Source organism: Chaetura pelagica, unplaced genomic scaffold (assembly GCF_000747805.2).
Source record: "Chaetura pelagica isolate M959 unplaced genomic scaffold, ChaPel_1.0 scaffold246, whole genome shotgun sequence".
NCBI classification, from domain to species: domain Eukaryota; kingdom Metazoa; phylum Chordata; class Aves; order Apodiformes; family Apodidae; genus Chaetura; species Chaetura pelagica.
The window spans coordinates 1,383,217-1,396,083 of NW_009953647.1; the positions used below are offsets into that span (position 1 = coordinate 1,383,217).

General features: G+C 57.2%; 1 protein-coding gene across 1 annotated transcript; it reads right to left on the bottom strand.

Annotated features, from left to right (window-relative positions):
* Positions 1 to 143: 143 nt before the first annotated feature.
* On the bottom strand, positions 144 to 7,429 carry SELP (selectin P (granule membrane protein 140kDa, antigen CD62)). The gene is made up of 15 exons (XM_009999925.1): positions 7,408 to 7,429; positions 4,587 to 4,976; positions 4,396 to 4,503; positions 4,099 to 4,284; positions 3,302 to 3,487; positions 2,982 to 3,167; positions 2,667 to 2,852; positions 2,348 to 2,533; positions 2,026 to 2,211; positions 1,705 to 1,890; positions 1,404 to 1,589; positions 1,048 to 1,233; positions 799 to 921; positions 373 to 403; positions 144 to 198 (listed from the first exon to the last, which is right to left on the bottom strand). The coding sequence occupies exons 1-15, from the start codon at positions 7,427 to 7,429 to the stop codon at positions 144 to 146; spliced, it is 2,403 nt and encodes an 800-aa protein (XP_009998227.1).
* Between the last annotated feature and the right edge of the window lie 5,438 nt (positions 7,430 to 12,867).

Genomic DNA, 12,867 nt, shown 5'->3' on the forward strand with positions numbered 1-12,867 from the left:
AGGCGGGTGCGGCCGGGGTGGGACCGCAGGGAGGCGGAGCTGGTGCCACCCGCCCCGGTGCGGCACAGAGAGGCGGGTCCCGAGCGCTGCCCCCGGGTGGGACGTTCCGGGTGGGACGTTCCGGGTGAATCCCCCGCCCGCTCTCACAGGTTGGCATCGTAGGCTGCGTTGGTGAAGATGCCCGGGGCTCCCAGGTCACTGTAAAACAGACACGGGGGTGTCACCGCGGGGGGACAAGGGACGGGGAAGGGCAGAGGCAGCGCTGCCCCAAGAGGCCCTGCTGTGCAGGAACAGCCTCGCAGCGTTACCGGGGCGCCCCGGGGTGAGCACAGGGGTGACGGGGCACAGCAACCTGCAGGGCAGGGCTCTCACCTGGTGGGGCTCAGGAGCTGCTTCTTCTCCTCTGGCAACGGTGTCAGACAGACAGAAAAGAAACAACCAGATATTTTTAGTGAGGGACTTAACTGCAGCAGCAACGTTTGACATTGAACAGTGTGACAAGCAGGGAACGGAGCAGGGAGGGGGAGCCGAAGCATTTGCCTTCTCTTCCCCTTCACAATGAAGTCGGTTTTTTTGGCTCTGTCCTCCAAAACTCAGCTGCTGCCACGTTTAGCTGGACAGAATGCCAGGGGCGTCACGGGCACTGCAGGACCAACGCGACTGACGGCAAAGAGGACAGGAGGACCGAGGCCGTCGCTCTGCTGAACTCCTCTGACCCACCCTCCCCTAGGCCTGCGCAACCACCTGGTCCGAGAGCCCCATCCCAGCAGTGGGACGGGAGGGTGTCTGTGTCTGTACCTCTGCTGCTGAGGCGCTTGGCGAGGAGGGCAATGAGCGTCCCCGAGAGCACGACGCCGGCCAGCGCCAGGGCCGCGCCGCTGCTGTAAGCCAGGACCTGCTTTAGGAAGGGCGCGCTGTCCTCTGCAACACATCGCACACCCGCAGCTTAGAAAGTTGTCGGAAGGACTTCACAGCACTCAAGTTAGTGAGGTGCCCTCCAGCACATTGGAGATGTGCTGCAGGAAGCTGGACCCCCTCCCACTGTACCTGCACAGGCAGGGGGCTGCCTGGTCCAGTTCCCTGTGGCTGCACACTGCAGCTCCTCTGCTCCCAGCCGAACAAACCCCTCCTCGCAGGAAAAGGTGCACACAGTGGTGTACCCGAAGTTCCCGTGCACATGAGAGCAGTTCAGCTGGCCTCTGCTAGGGGGGTCCAGCACTGGGCAGCTGATGGCTGGAGATACAACACAGAAGTAGCATCAACAGGACAAGGACAATGGTGGTGGGATGGGAACAGGTGGATGAGCTGCCATGGACTGGGAGTGTGAAGGGGAAAGGGATGCTGGGGAATGCAGGCTGCTATTGCAGAGCACTTCCACACACACCTGTCAACATAAGAACTACCTTCACATTGTGGGGCATCCCCAGTCCAGGTCCCTGTGGCTGTGCATTCACGTGTCTCTGTCCCCAACAGCACAAACCCTGTCTGGCAGGAGAAGGTGCATGTGGAGCCAAAGGCAAAGTCCCCGTGGAGGTGGAAGCAGGCAGCCTGGCCCATCTCAGGGGTGGCCAGTGCTGAGCATTTGACAGCTGCAAGGGTAAAGGAGCACTCTTCAGGCAGGAGTCTGTTGGGACCAAGAGGCCAGGGAACATCCTAATTTCACCTCAAGGCCTATGACATGCTGAGCCCTAGCAGCAGCTCTACCTTCACAGTGTGAGACATCCCCAGTCCAGGTCCCTGTGGCTGTGCACTCACGGCTCTCTGGCCCCATCAGCACAAACCCCTTCTGGCAGGAGAAGGAACACGTGGAGCCAAAGGCAAAGTCCCCATGGAGGTGGGAGCAGTTCAGCTCTCCTCGGTCAGGTGCAGCAAGCACTGGGCAGGTGACAGCTGCAGGGACAGAGATACCCTTCAGCAAGGTGCCTGGGAAACACAGGGCAAAGCTGCTGGGAAAAGAGGATCAAGACACCTAACAGCATGCCAGGGTCAACCCAAGACCTGAGACACCTTGAGCAGCAGCTCTACCTTCACAGTGTGGGGACTCCCTAGTCCAGGTCCCTGTGGCTGTGCACTCACGGCTCTGTGGCCCCATCAGCACAAACCCCGTCTGGCAGGAGAAGGAACATGTGGAGCCAAAGGCAAAGTCCCCGTGGAGGTGGGAGCAGTTCAGCTCTCCCCAGTCTGGAGCACTGAGCACTGGGCAGGTGATGGCTGCAGGGTAAAGAGGCAAACTTCAAGCAGAAGCCTGTGAACTAGGAGACTAAGTTGGTGGGACAAGATGATCAAGACACCCAGGAACATCCCAGGGCCAACCCGAGACCTGAGACATCTTGAGCAGCGACTCTACCTTTACACTGTGCAGCATCCCCAGTCCAGGTCCCTGTGGCTGTGCACTCGCAGCTCTCTGGCCCCATCAGCACAAACCCCGTCTGGCAGGAGAAGGCACATGTGGAGCCGAAGGCAAAGTCCCCATGGAGGTGGGAGCAGTTCATCTGTCCCCAGTCTGGAGCACTGAGCACTGGGCAGGTGATTGCTGCAGAGGTAGAGACACACTCCAAGCAGGAGTCTGGAGACTGCAAGGCTAAACTGTTAGGACCACGATGCTGGGATGACAATAGAACATTTCTCAAGGCCAGTGACACCCTGAAGTCTAGCAGCAGCTCTACCTTTACACTGTGCAGCATCCCCAGTCCAGGTCCCTGTGGCTGTGCACTCACGGCTCTCCGGCCCCATCAGCACAAACCCCATCTGGCAGGAGAAGGCACATGTGGAGCCAAAGGCAAAGTCCCCATGGAGGTGGGAGCAGTTCAGCTCTCCCCGGTCTGGAGCACGGAGCTCTGGGCAGGTGATGGCTGCAGGAATATAGATATACTTCAAGCAGGAGCCTGGGGACTTCAAGGCTAAATGCTGTTAAGAGCAAGGAGGCAGGGAACATCCCAGGGCCAACCCAAGGCCTGAGACACCTTGAGCAGCAGCTCTACCTTTACACTGTGCAGCATCCCCAGTCCAGGTCCCTGTGGCTGTGCACTCACGGCTCTCCGGCCCCATCAGCATAAACCCCGTCTGGCAGGGGAAGGAACACGTGGAGCCAAAGGCAAAGTCCCCATGGAGGTGGGAGCAGTTCAGCTCTCCCCAGTCTGGAGCACGGAGCACTGGGCAGGTGATGGCTGCAGGGTAAAGAGGCAAACTTCAAGCAGGAGCCTGTGAACTAGGAGACTAAACTGTTGGGACAAGGAGCCTGGGGAACATCCTAGTGTCATATCATGGCCAGTGACACCCTGAAGACTAGCAGCAGCTCTACCTTCACAGTATGGGGCATCCCCAGTCCAGGTCCCTGTGGCTGTGCACTCATGGCTCTCCAGCCCTTTCAGTGCAAACCCCGTCTGGCAAGAGAAGGAACACGTGGAGCCAAAGGCAAAGTCCCTATGAAGGTGGGAGCAGTTCAGCTCTCCCTGGTCTGGAGCACTGAGCACTGGGCAGGTGATGGCTGCAACAAGAAAGCAGGTTTCAGAGACAGGATGGATGAGGTTAAAACGAGGCAACTTTCTCTCCTTTGTGGCTTCCTGCTATGCTCTGTTCCACCCACCTTATATCTAACCTCATCTCACCAGTCCTTGCCCGCCTCACAGTAGCCCAGCCCTGCCAGGATATACCCTTTCCCCAGCTGTGGGACAGCAGCCTCCCTTTGCTCTCCTCTGAGAAACCACTGAGACTCTGAGCACCCTCCCAAGGTGGATCAGGGTGGGCTTAGGGAGAAGCAGATGATGCCACCAGGGTGATGGAGGAGCGAAAACACTGTCCTGGCCCTGCATGCGGTGTACAGAGTAATGACACCTGAGTGTAGTCCAGGACAGAGAGTAAGAGCGTGGGGAGAGCCGGGGAGAGCAGGGCTGTTATTCTGAGCTCGCAGCTGCTCTGCCCGTTGCAACATCACCAGGGGACCCCTCCCTGCATGCAGCGCCAGGAGCTGCTTCCCCAAAGGGCAGGGCCACAGCAAGCCCAGCCCCTTGCCTGCCCGAGCTATGTTGGGCAAGCAGGACTGACTCCCCAAAGCTTCAGTGCCACATGCCCGAGACCCCAGCCCCTGGCACACCTTACCTGTGCAGGTGGGGGTCTCTGCTGACCACTGTTGGGAAGGCAGGCACCGCAGTGTGCCTGTCCCTTGCCGCTCAAACCCCTCCCGGCACTCAAACGTGCAGGTGGAATTGTAGCTGAAGTCTCCGAAGGGATGGCTGCAATTCATTTGCGCTTCTCCCCTGGGCTTGAGCTCGGCACACTGCACAACTGGGAGAGTCACAGAGCCACCAGCACGTTAGGGCCATAAATATCTTGCCTGCTTTGCCTTCAGGGCTCAGGCTCTCCAGCAGCGGGACGGGGATGGCTGGGGATGCTCACCGTCCTCACACTCGGGGCCGTGAAAGCCGGGGTAGCACTCGCAGCGGTAGCTCCCGATGGTCTCCACACACTCCCCACGCTGGCTGCAGGAGAAGGGCTGGCAAGAGGCTGCACACACAGAGGGTGGTGGTCAGGGGCCACTGGCCAGCCTGCCGAGGCGCCCAGCCCTCCTGACCCTGCTCCACACTCACCCTGGTAGCACAGAGCCTTCTTCCTGCGGTTGCAGGGCTCGTCGTTCCACTTGCCGGACTCCTGCTGCCGCTTGATGTAGATCTCCACGCAGTCCTGGTTGGAGCGGCGGTTGTTGGGCTCCCCGGCTGCCCAGTTCTCCGCCTCCTTTGTCAGCGCCTTCCTGGTGCCCACCCAGGTCCAGGTGCCGCCCAGCTTGCGGATGCCGATCCAGTAGTAGCGCCCGTGGAAAGGCAGGCTCTCATTGAGGTACTTGATCTCCCGCTTGTTCTGGATGGCTACCAGGTCGGTGAAGAACGTCTGGCAGTAGTTCCTGGCCTGCTCCCATGTGTAGTCTCCTTGGTCGCTATAGTGGTAGGTCCAGGCACTCACCTCCAGTCGCGTCAGGGCACCTGCCAGAGGGGGTGTGGTCTGAGATCGCCACAGAAAGGATGGGCACTGAGCTGGGGATGGAGTCCTTTGGGAGATGAGGGTGAGCTAGGGCTGGCATCTGGGCCAAGAGGTGCCAGCAGCCAGCTGGGTAAGGGAAGAGAATGAAGGGACAAGCATGGGTGAGAACAGGGCTCACGGAGACCTGGGTGGATCAGGCGTGGCAGAAGGAGCTGAGGTGGGACAGAGGGGGAAGGCACAGGGCTCAGGAAAGTTTGGGAGGATGGGGTGAAGGCTGAGACAGAGACCAGCACAGGACAGGGCAGGCTGATCACAGGTGGCAGAAGAGCCCCAAACAGTGATGCCAACCCCTCCTCACACACAAAGCTTGGTACAGCCCTGCTCCCCTGCCCACAAGGCTTCCCAAAGGGGGGAACCAAACACCAAAATGTTTTCTTAAAACACAGTTCCTTCCTCAAGCACAGAAGTGTGCTACTTTAGGGTTTTTTTGCTTTACACTTTGACATGCAAGTCAGCTTGGAGCAAAGCAGAACAACTACTACGCCCCTACCCCAAAAGCCTTTGGAACCTGAACTGTTCATTCAAGGCACAGATGGTCTGAAAACTCTTGTAAAACCCAGTATTGCAAAATAACATCTTGCAAAAGCCAAGTTTACATCCCAGTCATGCTCACCAAGCAAGGCAAGACCAGAGATTAACTGGAGCCCACACCCAGAAGCAAAGGGCACTCTGTTGAAACCCTGCTCATATTTACAGCATCTCACACCTCAACTTCATGGTTTGAGCCACAACAATCAAATGGTTTGAGACACAAAAAAAGCTTTCTCCCTTCCTCCCCAGAAGCAGGTTCCTCCATAAATGCAGAAAGTGAGATGGGAATCATATCTCCCTCGGTGCAGAAAGTGAGATGAGGATCAAAATCTGCTCAAAACAACCAGCCTGGGGCACCCTGTGGCTCAGGAGAATGTATGACATGATGGTCACACAGATTAGATGCAAATCTAGGGCTTCCCAAGTCTAATTAGGTCTTTAGTTTGGCCAATAACTACATATTTTTGTAAGCAAATTTCCCAAAGCTTGTATGTTTTTCCTGGTGAAAGACCAAACTATCCACTTTGTTTAACAAAACTGAAGCTGAAGAAAACATGACCTTAACCAACAGCCTTCTTCATCCCGTGGGAGTTTGGGGGCTGCAGACAAGAAGATCGGGGTAACTCCTGGACACCCATCCCATGCTCAGCTGCCACCACCCACCTCCCAGCCCTTGCTATCTCCTCAGCACGGCTCAGGACAGCTACCCTGCTACCCTCACACACCCTATCCCCAAACCAAGAAGGGCCAGGGGAGCCCATCCATTACATAATCATCCTCCACATGCTGACCAATTTCTTTCCTCCAGCAGTAATACCCTCTCTGCAGTACACCTCATCCCTATTCCATCCCCTCAGCCTTATGTTACCTCTCCCTGCCCCACCTGGAGCTCAACCCCCAGGTGGATACTGTTTGCCTACATTTCAACCTTCTGCATTTGCCTCTGCTCCTTAGCTCAACCACAAAAGGTCCTTTGGAAAATAACCCAGCTCATGAAGGGTCTCTAGGGACAGAGCAGGCACCAGCAGGTTTTGCTCTGTGCAGTGCCAATGTGTGAAGGAAACATCCTACAGGCAGGAAAACCAGATTAGTTTCTACTCTGATTTCTCCTCCTTATGTCCATTAGCAATTCTAACTCTGTGTGGTGCCCCCAGCCCTTCCACCTGTGGGTGCTGCTTCGCAGCAAGGGGGTACAGCTGTTGCTGCAGTTCATGGTACAGTTCACCAAATGCCATGCTGGGTTTGGGGAAACAAACACCCTGTGGGGACCCCATGTGTGGCCTGACCCTGCCTGAGGGAACAGAGTCCTGTGATAAGTCTGGCTGGAGGGAACTAGCCTGGGCAGACACAGCCCCCTCCCAGCTCAGAAGAATCCAGCCTGGGGATGTGCCTGATGAGCCCCCAAAATATCACTGCTGTCCTTCTCCAGTTTCCTGGACCTGCAGAGTCCTCAGCAGCAGGGTCATGCTCAGCTTACTGAGGCGGCAGCAGGTGGCTTACCCCATGCAAGGGCAGCAATGCCCAGGTAGCAGATGCCATGAGAGGCCGGAGCACTCGTCCTCCCAGCAGACCGCAGTCGTGCAGCAGTGCCCTGCGTGCCAGGGAGAGAGGTGTGAGCATGCATATCCCACGGGGGCTCACACACCCTGCCGTGCACCCCCGCTGCTACAGAAGGGGCCCCTCCAGTGAGGCACTCCAGGGGGGCTGTGCCTGCAGCACAGCTGGGCAGTGGGAGAGGCTGTGCCAGCAGTAAAGTTCACTCCAGGGGAGCTCCTGAGTCCAGGGCATGCCCTATGGCCCCCACCCTTCTCCCTCACCCAGGGCTGGCAGCACCCTCTGCACCTGGCATGGCCTCGCTGCCCATGGCAGGTTCTCCCTGGGCAGCCCGGGTCCATCCCATGGGTCCCCAGCAGTGGCACTGGTTCCTGGCAGCTCCTGCCTGCAGCCCTGCCTTTCCCTAACCCCCTTTTCCAGGCAGATCCAACCCACCCCCAAGGAAAGGAGCAGGACCTACCATGCCAGCACCGCTGACACACCTTGCCCAGCCGCCGGCAGCACCAGGCACCTCTGGCCCTCAGCGGGCAGCAGTGCTCACACTTCCTCCAAGTGCACAGACCTCCCTGCCCTTGGCCTCTTCCCCTCCCACCCCAGTCCTGCTGTGAGCCCGCATCCTGCCCCGTGCCTCCGCCTCCCCACCACAGGACTCTCCCATGCCCAGAGATCCTGCTCTCAGCCCAGGGGCAGAGGGGAACGGGGGGGCAGCCTCTGCCATGGCCCTGGTGGGACTCACCTCCTCATCTGCCCCATGGGATGGAAGCTGAGTGCATCCCCACACTGGCCTGTGACCCAACCTGCAATCAGCCAAGTCTGCCAGAACCCCCCAGAAGGTGCAGAAGAGTCCAGCCCCAGCCCATGGTGCCTAGGGCACCGAGACCTCTCCGACCCACCATGTCCATGTTGTGGTGCCCACACTGTCCGTAGGAGGATGGGAGAGGGACAAGGTGTGATGAGTTCCTGCACGGGCTGAGTGGGAATGTGGCTTGCAGCCTCCCAGCTCCTCTGCCTGATGCTCTCCTCACTCACAGGCTTTTTGCTCTGACTATGACTCTTTATATACAGTTTATAAACAGTTATTACACAATTTATTTTTCTTTCTTTGCTTTTAAGTCTTTTTGAGAAAAGTCCAAGAACATGCCAGAGGAAATTCCCCTGATTTATTAATATCCTCTATGAACTTCCATCGATGCTTCAGGAACATGCCTCATTGTGTCCACCTTCCCTTGAATCACTCCTGAATCATCATAAATCTTTCCTTACCCTCTTATGCTTCTAATTAAAACTGCCTTGGCAGGGTTTTCTGCTGGAATTACTCTAATCACTTCCAGCAAAAGCCAGGGCGAGAGCCATGCAGGTCACATGCATTTTCCAGTTCCAGAGAAATGGATGCGGCTCCACTGGGACTCATGCTAGACAAAAGGAGGAACCCATCCCACAAAAGCTGTAACCCACTACAATGACTATACTCGGCCAGTGTAAATGAGACTTAGTTCCTGTCTCTGGTTATCTTCCTTGCAAAATGTCTTACTGCAGTTGTCTATTTTTATGGAATTGCTATGGCTTTATGTCCAGTAATCCCGTAGTGCTCACTTTCTAGCACCTCCTGTGCAGAGGGTGTGCAATTACGGCAAAGGAAGGAGCAGCCAGGAGGGCAGTGAGGAGGAAGGGCAGCTGCTGGAGCAGGAGAGCATCTCCAAACACTGAGGGTCACTGAGGGTGGGAGCTGGTTCTGCCACGGGGTGGGAGACCCTCTGGGAGATAGAGGTACACAGCCCCAAGGGGAGCAGGAGGTGCCCCTGCCAGTTTCACTTCTGCTGAGCCCTGACATGGTAGGGCAGGGCAGTAGAAAAAAATATTCCCACCTCTATTTTTGTAACTAAAAATAGTTTCTAGTGTTGTTTTTAAAACAGAAGCAAGGTGGTGCGACAGAGGCTGATGCTTCAAAGGGCAGAACGTGGCCAAGTTTAAAGCTGTTTGTGGGGGCCCACAAGGACCTGGCCTTAGAGAGGGGGTGCTGCGTGGCAGGACGGGTACTGAGGGTTCCTTTGCAGATAGCAGAAGAAGGCACATGGGGTTGGAGGGAGAGAAAACCCAAATCAGCTCTGGAGCTCTGTTGGGAGCTGGCTAATCACCAGGAGCCCTTTCTCATCTCAAGTGTTTTCCATGGCTGGTTGCCCGAGAAGGATTCAGGATGCTGCAGGACACATGCTCCCTGCTGGGTTCCTGCTGCCCCACTTAGCAGGGGAGCGCCCATCCCTGCCTTAGGGGCTGAGCAGTGCAGGGATGTCCAAGGAAGCAGCACGGTGCATCCTGTTCCCCTGGACACCCCGCCCCCCGCCCCCCCCGAGGGCACAGCACAAGCTTCGAGCCTGGGGTCTACTCAGCAGGGGTTCAAGGAAGCAGGTACAAAGGCAGGCACGTGTGTCACCTCCTCACAGTCCCTTTGAGCCCTGAAGCGATCCGGAAGGGAAATACGCCTCCTTTGCTGGGAGCCAGTCCTTGGCCACAGCCGGAGGCAATGCTCTCTCCGGAGAGACCTGCCACAGGCTGTATCTACGGGGAAGGGTACGGGTGCCCCACTCCCACCTCAAAAGGGGTTGGGCAACCCCCCCCCCCGCTCCCTCCTGGCGAGCAGGGCAGGATGCGGTGCCTGCCTGAGTACCCTGACCGCTCTGGGAGCACCCAGGTCCCACAGTACAGAGCCTGTTTGTGCTGCATGGGGAAGTGGGCACTGGGGGAGATGCTCCAGGCAGGGCTTAGCCTCAGCAGAGAGTTGTCATTGCCCCAGGGATAAGCCCAGGCTGCACCCCACACTGTGTCCCCTGGGAGTGCTCAGGAGTTGGTGGAGCGAGACCCTGGGGGCAAGGGGTGCAAGGGCCACCCCTATCAGCACCACACCACACCCCCCCCTCTGTGCAGAGACACACTTGTGTTGTTTTGGGCTCCCACCCCACGGCAGCACAGCCTGTCCCCCTCCTTGTGCAACATCCCCCTGCAAACCACAGAGGAACCAAGTCACCCTGACACAGCCCGCCAGGCTCGGCTGCCACCGGCGATACAGCAGGGACCTTCCTGGGGACACACACACACACCCGCTGATGGTGAGGGCTCAGCAGCCCACCGGAATGAGGAGGCACCTGATGGTACCCCTGCAGGAACGTGGGGTGGTGCTGGCAAGGACCCACACCCCGCTGGGATGCAGCTGCGTTCCTGGGGCAGCTCATCCCAGGTCTTGCAACACCCTGGCGAGCAGAAGCTTCAGAGGCACCTCTTGAGCCTGAGCTGGGGATGGTTTCCCCCCACTGCAGGTCCCCAGCGGGTGTTAGACCCAAAGTGTGTCCCTGAGCAGCAGGGTGCCTTTGGGCAAACCTCCCAGCATGATGCCTGGCTTGCAGCCTGGGCAGCCAGACCCTCCACTCAAGGCCCTGGAGGAAAGCAGAGCTTAGTAAAAACTTTCTCACAATTTGAAAGTGTTTGGCCACAGGAAGATGTGTTATCTGAGTGTGCCCTGGCTTGGAGGGAGTGAGATGGTTGCAAGGATCAGCTGGGGCCAGGACAGGGATGCTTCTAGGAGCCTAGGTGCCTTGGCACTCTGCAGCAACCCCATGATGCTGTTGCAGCCCCTGTAGTAGATTGCAGGGGTAGTTTTGGGCAAATCACTCCTGCCCACCCCAAAGGGTTCCTCTCAAAGATGTTTCTTTCATCTCAGCTGCAGGACAACTTTCTGCTTTGCCAGTGATGGAGGACCTTTTTGCTGGGCACCACTGCCAGCTGGGTGCCCCTTCCCATGCTGCCTGCCAGCCTCCTGGCAGCAGCAACATGTGCATGGCACAGATAAGGACTTGCCAAACAGGATGCCGTGGGCGTAGATAACACCGGGGTTATCTCACTGCTTATGTGCTAGACAGTAAACATGCAGCTCTGCCCACCCGGGGAATCCCAGGCACCACCTCTGTCCTACCAGCGAGCTGGGGCACAGGATGGGTACAGGGTGCTGGGGGCAGCTCCAGGGATGTGCTGCATCCATGGCCCCACAGCCATGCAGGCAGCCCTTGCTCTAAGCAAGAATGAAACCACTCAGCCCACAAAGCCATTCCAGGGAACCTGCCCAGCTTGCCATGACACTGTGCTTCCCTGGAGGGCTGGGGCCACTGACCTGCCTGGCCATCCCTCTACAGCACCGACATTCCCAGAGCAAGGGCAATGCCCACAGCCATCAGGCTGGCTCAGCATGGGATAACAGCCCCAGGCAGTGGAGGCATTGACAGCTGATGGGAGCAGGCCACCAGCACCCCAAATGTCACCCATGCTTTTGTTATGTCTGGTTTAATGCAGAGATATCAGTCTTCTCCTACCTCACAAATCGAAGCAAGAGATGAGTTCCCATGGCCATCACCCCCTGCACGCTACTGCCTGCTCCTCTCCCATATAGCTCTTTGCAGCATGGGCTCAGTCCTCCCCTGCTCCCCGGGCAGAGCTGCCCCAGCCCACCCAAGGCCAGCAGATGAACATACTCAGCACCGAGCCATGCCTCCAGCCAGGGCCAGCCCCCAAGGAGCAAACAATGTCCCTTCCTCCAGCCAGGAAATCCTGTGGCACCCCCTCCTGCGAGCACTGAGCCCAGCTGTGTTTTACCCCAAGACAGAAGCATCCTTGAGGAAGTTCTTCACCTTTTGGCAGGCTGGGGCTGAGATTTCCTCTTCTCTTTCTCACCTCCCCAGTTCAGCGCAGCCAGTTGATTGATGCTTCCTCCCCTGGGATCTTCATTATCTTTCTGCTCCAAGGAGCTACTGTGTCCTGTGCCTTGCCAGCCTACTTACATTGCAGATTAAATTTCTCCAGGTAAGGCAGGCACTGGCACAACATGTGTTTTAAGTGTTTTTTAAACGGTTCAACCACTTTGCTTTTGTGGATCTATGAACCGCCCTGTCCATGCTGCCAACACTGTTGCAAACCACCGGGCTCTGCCCTGAGCAGTGTCTCCTGGGTGTGTGACCCCAGCAACAGGGCAGCCCCATCGGAATTGCCCCTGCTGTGCCCATCCAGTCCTCCTTGCACGGGGTCAGCAGTGCCTGCTGAAGTTGCCTCTCTCTAACAATCCTGACTTTGGGGGCAAGCCCCTGCAAGAAAAAGAAAAAAAAAGCCAAAATAACAAGGGGCAGAATATTCCTAAGCATTACTTCTCACCTTTGAAATTAATTTCTCCTTCTCTGAATTCTCTCAGCTCTGCTTTAAGAGCAAGATGGTTATAAACCCCAGTTTAACTGTGCTTCAGCCATGGGCAGAGGAGTACAGGCTCTTCCACAGCTGAGCAGCAAAAGCAAAAGGTCTTTTCTGCACTGTACTGCTAGGAAATGGCAAGGAAACACAGGGAGTGCTTTCCTAGCTTTTCATGTATATTTACCCTTGAAAGGAAAAGGACACTTCTGCAGAGAGGCATTTTTGGATGGACTCACTGGTCCAAGAGATAGCGAGGATGGATCTTATCTCTCCATCCCATCCCTGCTGCTCTGCGTGGGACTTGGCTGCCCCAGCCCTGCGCTGGAACCATACCTGGTTCTTCCAAGGAGAACAGCACGCAGGGGCAGCTCCCAGGGCTGCCCAGCTCCACTGCCACCTCCGGCGCCGTCACAACATTGTCACACGAAGGCTCCTCGGTGCCCAGCAAGAGCTAGAAACACGTTTTTTGCTCTGTGGGTGCTGACATCCCTGGGCAGAGGCAGGGGACAGGGGGCAGCGTCTGTC

What these genes read in the sequence shown, in the direction of transcription:
- SELP (XM_009999925.1), bottom strand. Translation starts at nt 7,429, where the DNA reads ATGGGCAGCGAGGCCATGCCAG. An exon ending in GGGCAGCGAGGCCATGCCAG is followed by an intron (nt 4,977 to 7,407) that starts GTGCAGAGGGTG and finishes CCCCTCTGGCAG; the next exon opens with GTGCCCTGACGCGACTGGAG. An exon ending in GGATGTCTCACACTGTGAAG is followed by an intron (nt 1,590 to 1,704) that starts GTAGAGCTGCTG and finishes TTACCCTTGCAG; the next exon opens with CTGTCAAATGCTCAGCACTG.